The sequence below is a fragment of the Larimichthys crocea genome, chromosome III (genome assembly GCF_000972845.2).
Source record: "Larimichthys crocea isolate SSNF chromosome III, L_crocea_2.0, whole genome shotgun sequence".
Lineage (NCBI taxonomy): Eukaryota > Metazoa > Chordata > Actinopteri > Sciaenidae > Larimichthys > Larimichthys crocea.
The window spans coordinates 28,767,259-28,780,235 of NC_040013.1; the positions used below are offsets into that span (position 1 = coordinate 28,767,259).

The 12,977-nt window shown below is 41.4% G+C and overlaps 1 protein-coding gene across 8 annotated transcripts; it reads left to right on the plus strand.

The window, feature by feature from the left end:
• The first annotated feature begins 2,083 nt into the window (after positions 1-2,083).
• Positions 2,084-10,634, plus strand: ewsr1b (EWS RNA-binding protein 1b). 8 transcript variants are annotated; one of them, XM_019275443.2, is made up of 15 exons: positions 2,084-2,195; positions 2,640-2,679; positions 3,147-3,198; positions 4,102-4,240; positions 4,355-4,550; positions 4,639-4,898; positions 4,999-5,152; positions 8,194-8,231; positions 8,830-8,859; positions 8,958-9,073; positions 9,157-9,286; positions 9,397-9,513; positions 9,661-9,787; positions 9,867-10,223; positions 10,320-10,634. In XM_019275443.2, the coding sequence occupies exons 1-15, from the start codon at positions 2,180-2,182 to the stop codon at positions 10,354-10,356; spliced, it is 1,809 nt and encodes a 602-aa protein (XP_019130988.1). In that variant the 5' UTR covers positions 2,084-2,179; the 3' UTR covers positions 10,357-10,634. The 8 variants fall into 8 exon arrangements, with proteins under 8 accessions (XP_019130988.1, XP_019130994.1, XP_019131003.1 ...); XM_019275449.2 differs by having other exon boundaries at positions 2,085-2,195; positions 4,099-4,240; positions 4,639-4,862; XM_019275458.2 differs by having other exon boundaries at positions 2,085-2,195; positions 9,397-9,507.
• Positions 10,635-12,977: the final 2,343 nt, after the last annotated feature.

Here is a 12,977-nt window from a genome sequence, read left to right on the forward strand (position 1 = left end):
CAAGAATCAGAGCAAATCTGAAGCACAAAGCAAGCACAACATCTGCCTGTCTGTTTTCCCAATATCTTGTTGTCCTCTGCCCCTCCTCCTCACCCTCTGCAGCTCAGTCAAAGAGCACTGCATGCAAACCATTAGTTTGTTAAACTTCTCCAGTCCTTGAAGCCGCATCACTGAGGTCGGGGGAATTTCTGTGCCAAACTTTTTACGGATCACATCTATGTTGAATAACTTGAGCAGCTTGTCCTGGACTTCCTGGGCCACCTGGCTGATGTACTTGTCCCTGCTGATGCTTCCACCAGATTCACCTGAGGCACATGAGAGTGTGTAAAGGTCATAAGAGAGGAATCACTTGGCAAAGTGGCAAAGAAAATAGTAAATATTATTTCCAGGGATGCTCTTCAGCACTCTGATCTCAAAGTGGAGGCGGACAAGCAATGGAAGTATTTATTATTTTGAAATGATTTAAGATGCCAAATCATACCTGTCTGAGGCAGCAGGTCTATTATGTGAGTCCAAATATATTTAGCTGCGTTGGAATAAAGACGCAGTAGCTCTGCTGTGTTTCTCAGTGGCATGGATTTAATCTTATCTGTAACAGATAACACCAGAGACATTTCAGTTAATACGAGGAACAGGATAGCAGGTCAGTAGCCTTATCAGTGTCCGTAAAGTCTTCTCTGCCAACTTCTCAAATACCTGATGATCACAACATCAAACAATGTCCAAGAGTTAATTGCTGCTGCATGCAGTCGAACTGGCCTCACTGGCTTTTGACTTTGCTTCCTGCAGTGTGTGAATTAGCTCTGTGTTATCTAACATGTAGCCAACTCTCTGAGCAGGGAGTCCCCAAGTTTCTTCAGCAGCTTCCTATTGTTGCTTGTCTCCTGGATCAAATGCTCACACTGCTCCTCCGGCTCCCTTTTCTCAAAGCCCAGGATAACACTCACAGCTGGTTAACCATCAAACATCTCATGTTTACAATGGTGATATTAGGAAAATGATCCCAGAGTTTTGACTGGAAGGCAGCTATCTGTGCCTGTCATCTCTAAACTGAGGAGAGCTTTGGTCCAGGCTCTGAAAAGTAAATTGGAAACCTCCTGTGGAAACAACCTTGTATATCAATAAATCTAAACTTTAGTGTTTTAAATGGCTTGAATTGTGTATTCTAAACTATTACATTATTTGCCAAGTGTTTTCATCCCTTATTAATCTGTTGCTTTTCTAACTTGCCAAAAGTGTGTGGAGCCCATCTTTGTTGGTTTGTTTCTATTTCTAACTTCCACATTAATCACCAATCATTTACAGCCATCATACAGTCTGTTCTCTGCTCATCGATTACTGTCTAGTTTGGCAACCACACAGGACAGGAAAAGACTACAACAGACTGCAGAGAAAATCATCGGTGCCATCCATCACACCCGGGACACAACCTGTTTCAACTTCTCCCCTCTAGGGGGCGCTACAAACTCTGTACAGACACAAGAACAATTTCTTCTCACAGGCCATCACTGTGATGAATAGTTAACACCAGATACACAGTGTCAGGAACATTACCTGTACAATAACTCATAAAATATACATTATTTATTCTCACTGTTTACACATGAAATTTACATTTATGGATGTGAAATTTCCCTAATAAAATATAGAGGTTGACAATTATAAATAGTTTCTTTTCTTTGTATTCAAAATAAGTACATACCATACATAAGTAACATAACTCTAATCAAAGGCTTGCAACTGTTTTGCGCCTTGTAGCTCAATACTAGTACTAACACAATATTTACTGCTGGTGATTTGTACATGCATGGAAGTCTGCATACAGTATGCAGTGCAGTTCACTATTTGATGCAAGATTAAAAAGCCACCATAAAAATGTGCTAAAGGCCGTTTTTTTATTTAACTTTTACTGCCCAAAACACGTAAAAATAAAGAGATAATTAATTTCATTATTCTATTTGAAATATATATACTCAATGATGATGGTTTAATAATTTTATACTGGTGTTTACCTATTTTTTGGGCCCCTGTCAGTCGTGGGCCCTTGGAATCTATTGACGAGCTCTGCCAGGGTGTGTAAATCTCGCGAGATTTGGCTGCTGCCGCCACGGGAGGTAGATTAGTGCAGCCTCCGGCTCGGTCCAGTCGTCTTGCACTGCAGAGAGAGAGACACACTAAAATGGCGTCGGCTCCAGGTTAGTGGAAAATTACGATCTTTTACACCGATTTAAAACATATTGTGTCGTTTTATGTAAACGATTGAGTGCATGTGTGTTATAAATATGAATCCACACGAGTTTAATCCGCCTCTTTGCTGCCGCGGTGTCGAGTATCGTTTAGCTTTAGCGCTAAGCTCGAGGCCTAGTCCACTAACCGTCGTATTTTTTTCCATCTAATTTCTTTAATTCTGCACACCAAGGTTAAAACCCAAAGTCTTTTTACACAATGAGTTTTTAAGTACATGTTTCTGTAACTCGTTTTTACACGTTAGTTTTGAAGCAGTGTCTCGTTTCATTGAATGATTTATGGCGACGTACCGACGGCTGTTAGCATTTTAGCTTCAGCGCTCTGGCGCGTAAGACTGTTTTGTCCGACTGCGCATGCGCAAACTAACACTAACACTTCTTAACTTTCTGCAGCGGATTACAGCTCCTACAGCCAGACCAGCACTCAGCAGGGGTAAGACACCTCACTTCATTTAATGCAATGACGAATGCTTATTGTGCATTAGTTTGTTAGTAAGTGAGCGAATGAGTTTGTTGCGTTTCTTCTGTTTTTAAAATGTCACCAAACAGTGATGGAGGTGGCTGCTGGGGACGATTAAAGTATCTGTCTGACTCAGATTGTTTAATATATGATACATAGAATTGTGTGTGTTACAAAGGTTTGAGGTTTCTAGATGAATTTCTTTGGTAAATGGTGCACAGTCAGCTCTATGGATGACCATACAGAGAGATGCTACAAATGTTTAATTTCTCTGTACATTTAAATTTAGATCTATCTCAGCTTAATTTTAACACATGGATACTGTGTTATAGGTTAATTTTATTGTATGTTCAGTGTATGTTTGCATGCTGCTACTGGATGCTTGAAGTATCTCTATATATTCTCTGACAATAAAACTTATTTGTTTGTTTTTTTTACAGGTATGCTTCTTATGCTGCCCAACCCTCACAAAGTTACGGACAGTCTGCGCAGGTGAGATTGAGTTATTTGACTTATGTGCATTACTCAGTGCTGCTAACACGATCACCATTTCAACGCTATGGATGATTTAAAAGACTGAATTTGTTTATTCAAATATACATGGAAGCAGTATTGAATGAAGGGAAAACACTGAGAGATCCAGATAGCTCACTACAGGAAAATAATATCTTTAACAGATGTGTCAGAAAACATCAACAACAAAATAGAAACAAAAGGGGGGGGAAAAAGATCCAGGGCACATTGAGGAGAATAATTTAGTACACCGCTGCATCATTAGGATAATTCAGCCTAGCTCATGTATTCAGTGAAACAATGAGAGGTGGATGGTGCTCTATGAATTTCATTGCTATTTAGCAAAGTTAAATCAGATATAGCTGCCATATTAGTCTTTCTCCAGTGGGCTCTCTTAATCAGGATTTATCCCGAGGCACAACACACTTCCAGAGTCTTAGAATCAACACCTATGCATAAGCTCAGAAACATTGTGGTTGTAGTCGGGATCTGGAGATTGTAAAAAATGCAGTATCTGGAGTAGGTTCAAACACAAAGCGTCAAAAAACTATTTGAGTATGTTGTACCAAAAGTTAAAGTTTTAGACATGTCCACAAAATGTGGGTTATATTGATCACACGGAGGGGAAATGGTAGGAACGATTCTGTGTGTAGTTTAGATTTTGAATAATGGAGCCTGTGCATCACCTTGAATTGGATTAATTGGTGCCTGGCATTGATGGAACGAGATTAGGTCCTCCTCCTACCATCATCCCCAGTTTCTCCCAAGACTTTTTCAAAGAGTGTGTGGCCTAATCCACTTGTTAAACTAATTATTGTAACAAGTCACTTGATGTTTGTACGTAGCAGTCTGACACATGTTTTGTTTTCTTCCTTTCAGCAGGGCTACGGACAACAGAATTATGGATCCTATGCCCAGCCTGCTGCTGCTGACGGCACCTACACCCAGACAACACCTGCCACCGGAGGTTACCCCCAGCAGCAACAACAGTATGGGTCCTCTTATGGCCAGCCAGCATCAGGTCAGTCATTAAGATGAGGAGCATGTGACTCATTTTGAGGTGGTTCTGGATGCAGTGGGTTGGAACAGACTGAATGAAATCTGACCTGTTTACCAATACTGACGTTTTCTACAGCTGGCTATCCTGCCGCCCAATCTACCACACATAGCTACTCCCAGTCAACCCAGGGTTATGGAGCCAGTGGCTATGACAGCACTCCTGCTGCTGCTGCTCCAGCAGCCTCCCAGTCTTACGGGTCTCAGCCAGGGTACACTGCCCAGTCTGCCTACCCTGGATATGGCCAGCAGGCTGCTCCCACTGCACCACAGAGGTATGTACTCCTTCAACCAAATAACAAGCGAATTCCACAAAAAACATTTAACTTTTTACTTAATGATTTGTCTTCCTTTCTCTATCAGTTACAATGCTAACAGCCAGCCGGCTAGTTACAACCAGAGCAGCTACTCCCAGCCAGCAGCATATGGCCAGCAACAGCCGGGCTACCAGGCCCAACAGGCAAGCTACGGACAGCAGCAGGGATACCAGCAGCCGGGCCAGCAGCAGCAACAGGCTCCTCCTGCTTACCCTCCCCAGGCTGCTAGTTCCTATGGACAACCACCAGCCAACCAGTACAGCCAACAAGGTGGTCCACCCAGTTATAACCAGTCCAACCATTACAGTAAGCATTGCTTTTCATCCATGCGTAATACAGTTTATCACTGTAAAACTTCACTGATTGCTGTATGTTTTGACACATTTGTGCTCCTCCTTTTTTGTAGATAATTACAGACAGGATGGACAGGGTGGAGGTTCTGGCTACTCTGGCTCTGAATCTTCGAGGTACACAGGGGAGAGCAGGGGCCCCGGCAGGGAAGGCTTTGATCGAGGTGGAATGATGCATCGTGGGCGTGGAGGCATGGGTCGTGGCATGGGGTAAGTGTGTTTCCTTAGCACTTGAACTCACATGTAATCTTAATTTTACAGGTGCTGTGGTCACTTGGGGACAGGGCTGAGACGAGTCAACACCAAAAACAGTTGGAATAATCCAAATTCATGCAAATTTAATCTTTTATTATATGGGAAGGTCATGATTTATCAGCAAGAATTGCTGGTATGTTATGGGCTTTTCTGATGATGCCTGAGGCTCATGGCAGCAGTTCTCATCCAGTTTCTCTCAGCCCTGTCTCTCATTTGACCAAAGGTAAGAAAAAGGTCTGTCCTGTTTTTGTTTAATAATCCAAGGTGATGTTGATTGGAGACCTGTGCATAAATGTTTAGGTTTAACAGCCTAGAACATTGATTATGAAAGAATAACAAAGTTAAGGTGAGAGGTTGCATATTCAGGATTGGTCAGGGAAGGTGATAGAAGCGTAAATCAAAACTTTTATGGGGTATCTTTAAGGAAGGAAGGAGGGAAGGTTCAAACACTGCCTCAGCAACACAAATCATACCATGGGTCATCACACATACTTAACAGTTGCTTCAAGAAAAATGCAATTAGAAGTTGCATAAATCTTTTCACTTGTCATGCTGTAGTCCTTAACTAAAAGTTAACGTGTCCTGCAAGATCTCGCAACAAAACATTGATAAAGGACTTAATAAATAGACACTGGTATAATGCAGTACATGGTTTCACTTCAGGTATATTTATGCTTACTAAACTACAGAATTTGGGTCAATATATTACCTCTTGATGTGTTTTTTTTTTTTCTTTTTTACACATACAAAGGCATTCACTTTTTTTTCAGTTTGTGGGTGTTTTTTATTTTTTCTCTTTAAGTATTTGTTGACCCCAAGAAGTAATGCCAAAAAGCAAAAATGATGCCACAAACTTAGTCAAACGTAATGGTACTGCAAGACCTCAGTCATAAATTGCATCAACTACAGAGAGACAAAGAAAATGAGGAACTGCTTGTAGCTCCAATATTGAGTCAGAATTTACTCGATGCCACTTAAAAAAGTTATTGTATCTCTTGAATGGGTTATTGTGGTCAGTGTTTCAATATCAATTCAAGCTCAAATTCATCAGTGAAAACTGAAAACTACTCGCATTAAGGTCACACAGAGAGCAAATTTGAGTCACCTTTTTTCCCCTAAACGCTCTCACTGCTTTTTACTTGCCACATGTACTGGCAGTTTTCTGGTGTCGCACATTTTTAACAAAGTTAGAGGAAAGAAAATGGGTGTAATTGATGTTGACACGGGTAACTACAGGACAAAGATATTTGTTCACAGTAACAATATTTAGGGTCTTATCATTAATTTCAAGCTCTAGTCTGATCTCTGCTTGGTTGCAAAAACTGGCATTCAAGTATACTTTTTTTCTGTCGTATGTCTCTATGTAGAGGTTTATCCCTCATGATAATGAAAGTAAAACTGAGCTTGTCCACGACGCACTTACTCTGGTACCTTCAACGAAATGCCTATCAAATTTGCTCTTGATGAAGATTTGAACGGTTTGCTCCCTGTTTGGTTTGCATTGTCAATTATTCTCTGAAGTCGGAAATGATTTGACCCAACTCCAAATCAGATTAACTGACAATCGGTGACCAGGAAAAAAGGCCAGAGGTACTGAGATGAACACAGGTTGTACTGTACATTTGTTTAGGTTGGTTGGTTAAAACTAAACGATTGAACGACATACCATTTTTGAAGCAGCGTATTTGGTTTCTCAAATACTACACATTCACTTGACAGGTTTCCATTTTTAGGTTTGGTTTTTTGGTTTCCTAAATATTTGGTTTTGGGTCAGAAATGGCACGAGAATCATCAGCTGTTATTTCAGGTGGTGTGTTTTTTTTAAGGATGCAAAGGTTTTTCTTTTAGATGGTTTCATATTTTCTGGTTCACAAGTGTAAAAAAAAAATAATGGAGTTCTGCATGACTTTATGGGTTTTGGTGCAGCGGATACACACATCCATAAAACACTTTTTTCCCCAATACATGATCGCTCTAATCAAGCAGTCTTAAAATAATGCACAAAAACAAACAAACCGCACTAGGAAAATAACCCTAAATCACACTTAGAAACTCAGCTGTAGCTCAGATGTTTTTAGTTTTCATTTTAGGGTCATCGTAGCTCTGCACAGGTATATTTGTCTGTTCTGGGGGGAGGCGGGGGACGGGTATGCACATTGTCATTTTGAAATGTTTACAATTGTTTTTTGTGGTTTGGATTACAAATGTTTGATCACATTCTTTTGACCACTTTTTTAACATGCTTTGTCACATTTATACCGTACAGGTAACAGTGAGAGCCATTTTAAACCATCTATTCTCTAAAAAGTATCTGTACACAGTACAGAGCCGCCAGCTTAAGCAGCAGGAGGGAGCTTAAACAAAGATTCGGGGGTCTGCCTTTTTTCAAGAACTGAGGATGGTGTTTGTTTCTTTTGAGCATGACGGGTTTATGAATTTATCAAGTCTTTGTTTTTAAGTTAACGTAACTCTGGTAAACACTGTAAACATTTATTTTTGGTGTTTGATTTGTCTTGAACAGTGTATAATTGTATTTTTTATTTATTTTATTACCCGGTGAATGTGATCACCTGATCATCTTGTGAAATTCCAGATGCATTGTATCTATTTTTTACCCATGTACACACCCGATTCAGCTGTAACTTTAAATTATTATTAATGGGGTGTTGTAGGCCATCAATGCATCTGAAATCTTTCTGTGTACAAATGTTTGGGTTTTTTTTCAAAGGCAGTGAAAATATGTTAGTCATTCATATTTTTTGCACAAATGTATCCACTGTCACTGACGTTGTATTCAGCTAGCTAAGGAATGGCACATAGCTAATCTTAATATCCCCTCGATTAGATTGTGTATTTATAATTTTTGGGGAGTTTTTAGTTGCTGTTCGGCTAGTTGGAATGTTTTGATTACTCCCTCGATCAAGCCACTTTGCACGAGCCATGGAAGTGGCTGTAAAAGGGAAATCGCCTTCATATCTCCATTTATTCCCCCATAGCAGCGCTGGAGACAGAGGTGGCTTCAGTAAGCCTGGTGGTAAGTTAACGAGTATTACACTGGTTAGTCCTTTTTTAAAAGTTTTTGAGCAGATGTTTGGAGTATTGATGTGTCTTACATTGTGGTATGAAGAAGAGAAAAGACTTATTTACATGAACACATCTGAAAATTTGGGGGACTTTTTTTTTTTTCCAATGCCTGAGACCATTTCTCTGGGGTACTTGGTATATAATTCAGTCTCTGATTATGGTTTGACGATGAGTTTTTGACAGGTTAATGACAAATTTCCACACAACTGTGTCCGTTACTGCTTTAACAAACCGAGCTTGAGCTGAATTCCTGTTTTATTTTATTTTTTTCGAGGATTTCTAACTGACTGGTCTTAGAGGCTTTTTACACAAATATTTACCAGGGTCTGAGGTGTTTCTATTTTCAATTCAAAATACTCACTTGTGGGAATTGTTGCGTACCATAAGGTGCCATTTTCACCTTCTCAATATGGCTGACAGCTTTTATAAGGGAATGTCTGGATTATCTTTTTGTAGTACTCCTCAGGTGTTGTACACTAAACTTCAGTTGCACACACTCACTTGTCTCAATCTGTTTCTCCTCCCCCCTCACCTGATGTGGACTACAGGACCTATGAGCGGCGACGAGCGTGAAATGGGTGAGCATAGTCACATGACACGCCCAATTATTCTTTTTTAATAAGCTGAATACTTTCTCTTAAGAACATTTTGTAATTTTACTCTTTGTTTGTTGTAGGACGCCCTGAAGAGCAGGATGACTCTGAGAACAGCACAATCTACATCACAGGCCTGACCGAGAAGGCTAACCTGGAGGAGATGGCTGAGTTCTTCAAACATGTTGGCCCGATCAGGGTAAGCGATCGCTCCTCACTCTAAATGATGGTGTAAGCGAAACAAATGTGGAAACTCAACAAAGTTGGTTCTTTGCCGTCTAGATTAACCGCAGACTCGGCCAGCCTGCCATTAACATCTACACAGACAAGGACACAGGAAAGCCCAAGGGAGATGCCACCCTGTCCTACGAGGAGCCAGTCTGTGCCAAAGCAGCTGTGGAACATTTTGATGGTACGCTTTATTGACCATGAACAGAACTGCACAAATAAGCACCAGTTAAAGTTAATCTTGCTAATCTAACTTGTTTGAATGCTGATATTATCTTCATGTTTTTATTTTAGGGAAAGAGTTCCAAAGCCGAAGGCTCAAGGTGTCCATGGCCCGCCGTAAGCCCATGATGGGTGGGATGAGAGGCGGCATGCCCATGCGAGATGGCATGATGGGTCGTGGAGGTGAATGTTAGTGTTAAGACTGTTTAAGGGCACGTTAGCGCTACTCTTTACAAGTAACCACTGGTGTTAAAGGCTGAAATATTGGCTGCTCAGTGTCTTGAAGCTGTGAGCTGCATCCTAGTTGCTGGAGCTGTAATGTCCTTGTTTTATCAGGGATGATGGGCCGTGGAGGAGACCGTGGTGGCTTTGGCCCACGAGGTGGTCCACGTGGTATGGGCAGAGGTGGACCCACAGGAGGCAACATGCAGCAGAGAGCTGGAGACTGGGAGTGTCCAAACCCGTATGTATCAATTCATAGTGTAGTTTCTTCTTCTTTAGCCTCAAAGATGAGTTTTTAATTTAATTGTCTGTGCTTTCAGGGGTTGTGGCAACCAGAACTTTGCCTGGAGGATGGAGTGCAACCAGTGCAAAGCCCCCAAACCAGAAGGGTTAGGCGGCGGCCCTCCATTCCCCCCTGGCGGTGACCGAGGCAGAGGTGGAATGGGAATGCGTGGAGGAAGAGGGATGGACCGCGGTGGCCCGGCAGGAGCTGGAGGCCCAGGTGGCCCTGGAGGTTTCCGTGGCGGCTGGGGAGGCGACCGTGGTGGATTCAGAGGACGTGGCGGTATGGATAGGGGAGGCTTCCGTGGGGCCGGACGTGGAGGGCCACCCATGGACCGAATGGGTGGCAGAGGCGGAAGAGGGATGGGCCCACCAGGTGGAAAGATGGATATGAGGTAGGAGTAAGGTGTGTTTGTGTTGCTCTTACCAGCGAGTAATTCCAGGACTGTTTCTATAACATCGACGTGTTCTATTCTTTTTTTATTTTTCAGGGACCATCGCCAGGAGCGCAGGGAACGACCCTACTGAAGAACGTCTCGACTGTTCCATTTGTGGAATTTCATTTTTAAGATGAGGATTTTTAATTTATGATTCCATAGTTCAGTGGTTACAGAACTGCTTTTAAACATCTTGCAGTTTCTTTCAGCTCGTTTCCATATTTTTTTATTTTAGTTTACCCATGTTTCTGCTACATCTTGTATTGTGCACGTTTTTTTTTTTGTTGTTTCTGTTGTTGCTTTTTTTAAAGTAAGCTGATTTAGTTTTTGACTATGTATTGTAAAACATTTTTTCATTCATAATTGCTTCTTCTTCCCCTTTTCCCATAACTGACAATTGTATGATGGCAAATTTGGGAAATAAAATTTTACTGATTTGATGTTTTTGAGTTTTGAGCTTTCCTTCTTCTGAACATAATGTTTTATTTAAAAGCACTTTTCTAGGTACACAAAGACACTTTACATTGTTAAAACATCAAAACAATAACCGATCCTGAAGGTGTGGAGCAGAGGAGAGGAAAGTGTTGGGCAGAGTCTGGCTATGTTGGAAAAGTTCTGGTGATTTATGTGTTCAAATGATCAGTTGTCAGATGACTCTGAGGTTGCAGCCCTGTGGGCAGGGTGGAGGTGTCAGTGGTGAGGCAGAAACTATGAGTGGTTTTTGGTGAGGGATTTGGGGCTGAGGATCATCTGATTTCTTTCAGTTCAGTTGGTAAATGTCCCAAGGCTAGGACTTACTTGAAATATGCAGTTTTAAGTCTCTCGTCACCTCCCTTCACATGGCTTAATCATTTGGCTACAAATTCAACCACAGATAATGATTTAGCTCTGCTAGGGTCGTATTGATCGCTTTGTGGTGTCGGAGCAACCACCTCATTTTAAATGTGGCCACAAAAAAAAAAGGAGATGGTCGTGGACTTCAGGAGGACTTTGTCTGAATGGTTTCCCTCCATCCTGTGGAAGTGTTGGAGGACTACAGGTACTTAGGTGTGCAACACTGAAGCCGTCTACAGGAAGGGACAGAGCAGGTTCTACTTCTTGAGTAAGCTCAGGTCCTTTTTAAATGTGTGCAGCAGTCTGGGTTAGGGCAGTCTGAGACTTCTGCAACTCCACTGTCTTGTGATGAAGTCTCACTGCCTGGAGGGAGGCCTAAGGACACATTACTGTGCCAAATAAAAGACTTTCTTTAGTCCCACAAGGTTATGGACTTGATCTTCAGAGGAGTAGAGCTCTACATTTTAAGCTGTATTGATTTTTCATTTGGCTGTAGAGGGAGTACAACTGATTCTGCTGATGTTATTTTCCTGCCAGTAGGTGGCGCCAGTTGTATTGAAACGTGTGGTGCTGCAGTTGTGACTCACAGGATACTGACTGGACCTGCATCAGTGACCTCTGCTTATTCACCACAAGACTGAAGGACACAGGCTGTCCAACATTTAATGAATGAATGATGTAATCTAATGATGATACTTTAATTTAAATGATTTATAAGTGACAGTTTTAAAGAATTTGGTAGTTACTTTCTACCTTATCTGTGACTTGCTGTTGTCGATCACAGTTATAAAATTGTCTGAATCGGAGCCAAAACACACAAAGAGTTGATCTTTCCTCTGGTATCAGCATCTGCACTGGAGAAAAGTACGTCTTTTGTTTAGACATCACAAATACCTTGAACGTTTTCCCCTCAAAGTTAACTGCATCCATTGAGAGCCATTCCCTATAAGGCAATCAAGTTGAATTAAGCGCTATTATTAATCACAGATGTCAATCCTTGGCACATTTAAATCACACATCTGGCAAACATATGGCTCTTTAAGACCATCCTACAGCTCTTTGATGTTTCCTTTTCATACACCTATTTGGTTTCCACTGGATAATCCCTCCTGTAAGAGTCTGTCAAAATTGTTTTAGTGAGACAGTATGTCACATCCTTAGTTATATTTTCTTTTCTACAAATTGCTTCACTTGACTGGTGAAAAAACAGGCCGTAAACACATGTCTGACACACACAACTCAATAATCTTCATATCAGTGTACATTACAAGTGGTCTGACCTACAGTAATCAATGCTGGTGTCTCTGGTTTATTTTAACTTAATGCCCTGTAAGTATCCCATGGGGACACCCCGTCACAGCTGACATCTCAAAGTGCTTCTCATTTGCTGTGGCCAGTTGTTCATGTGGATTAATAGAGTGCTGAATTCTCTCCCCTCTCTCTCTCTTTCTACCGACAGAAAAGCTGATTCATCCAGGCCCAGAAAATGATCTCATCAACCCCCTCCTTCTCCCTCAGTCTCTCCCTCTCTCCCTCTCTCTCTTCCGCCCTGCCCCGTCCTTTCCTTTCTTTCTCTCTCTCTCTCTCTTTCTTAAACAGACACATCCCTCTTTTTTTTAAAATGAAAACAAGCCCTCCTTCTTGGCAGTGGGCTTAGCTTAAATTCAAACAATCACACATTAGCAGAGTACATGAGCGGCTCCAATAGAGGAGAGCCCACAAATTTTTCAAAAGATTAAACTTCAGAGGGGAAAAAATTAGATGTTATGAAAAGTATTTCGAGAGATCCGTCAGAAGTTTTTTTGAACGTACAAACTCCAGGTGTATTTATGTTTAATTGAAGAGCTGAGCTTATAAATGACAAATAAGGATTTCTTT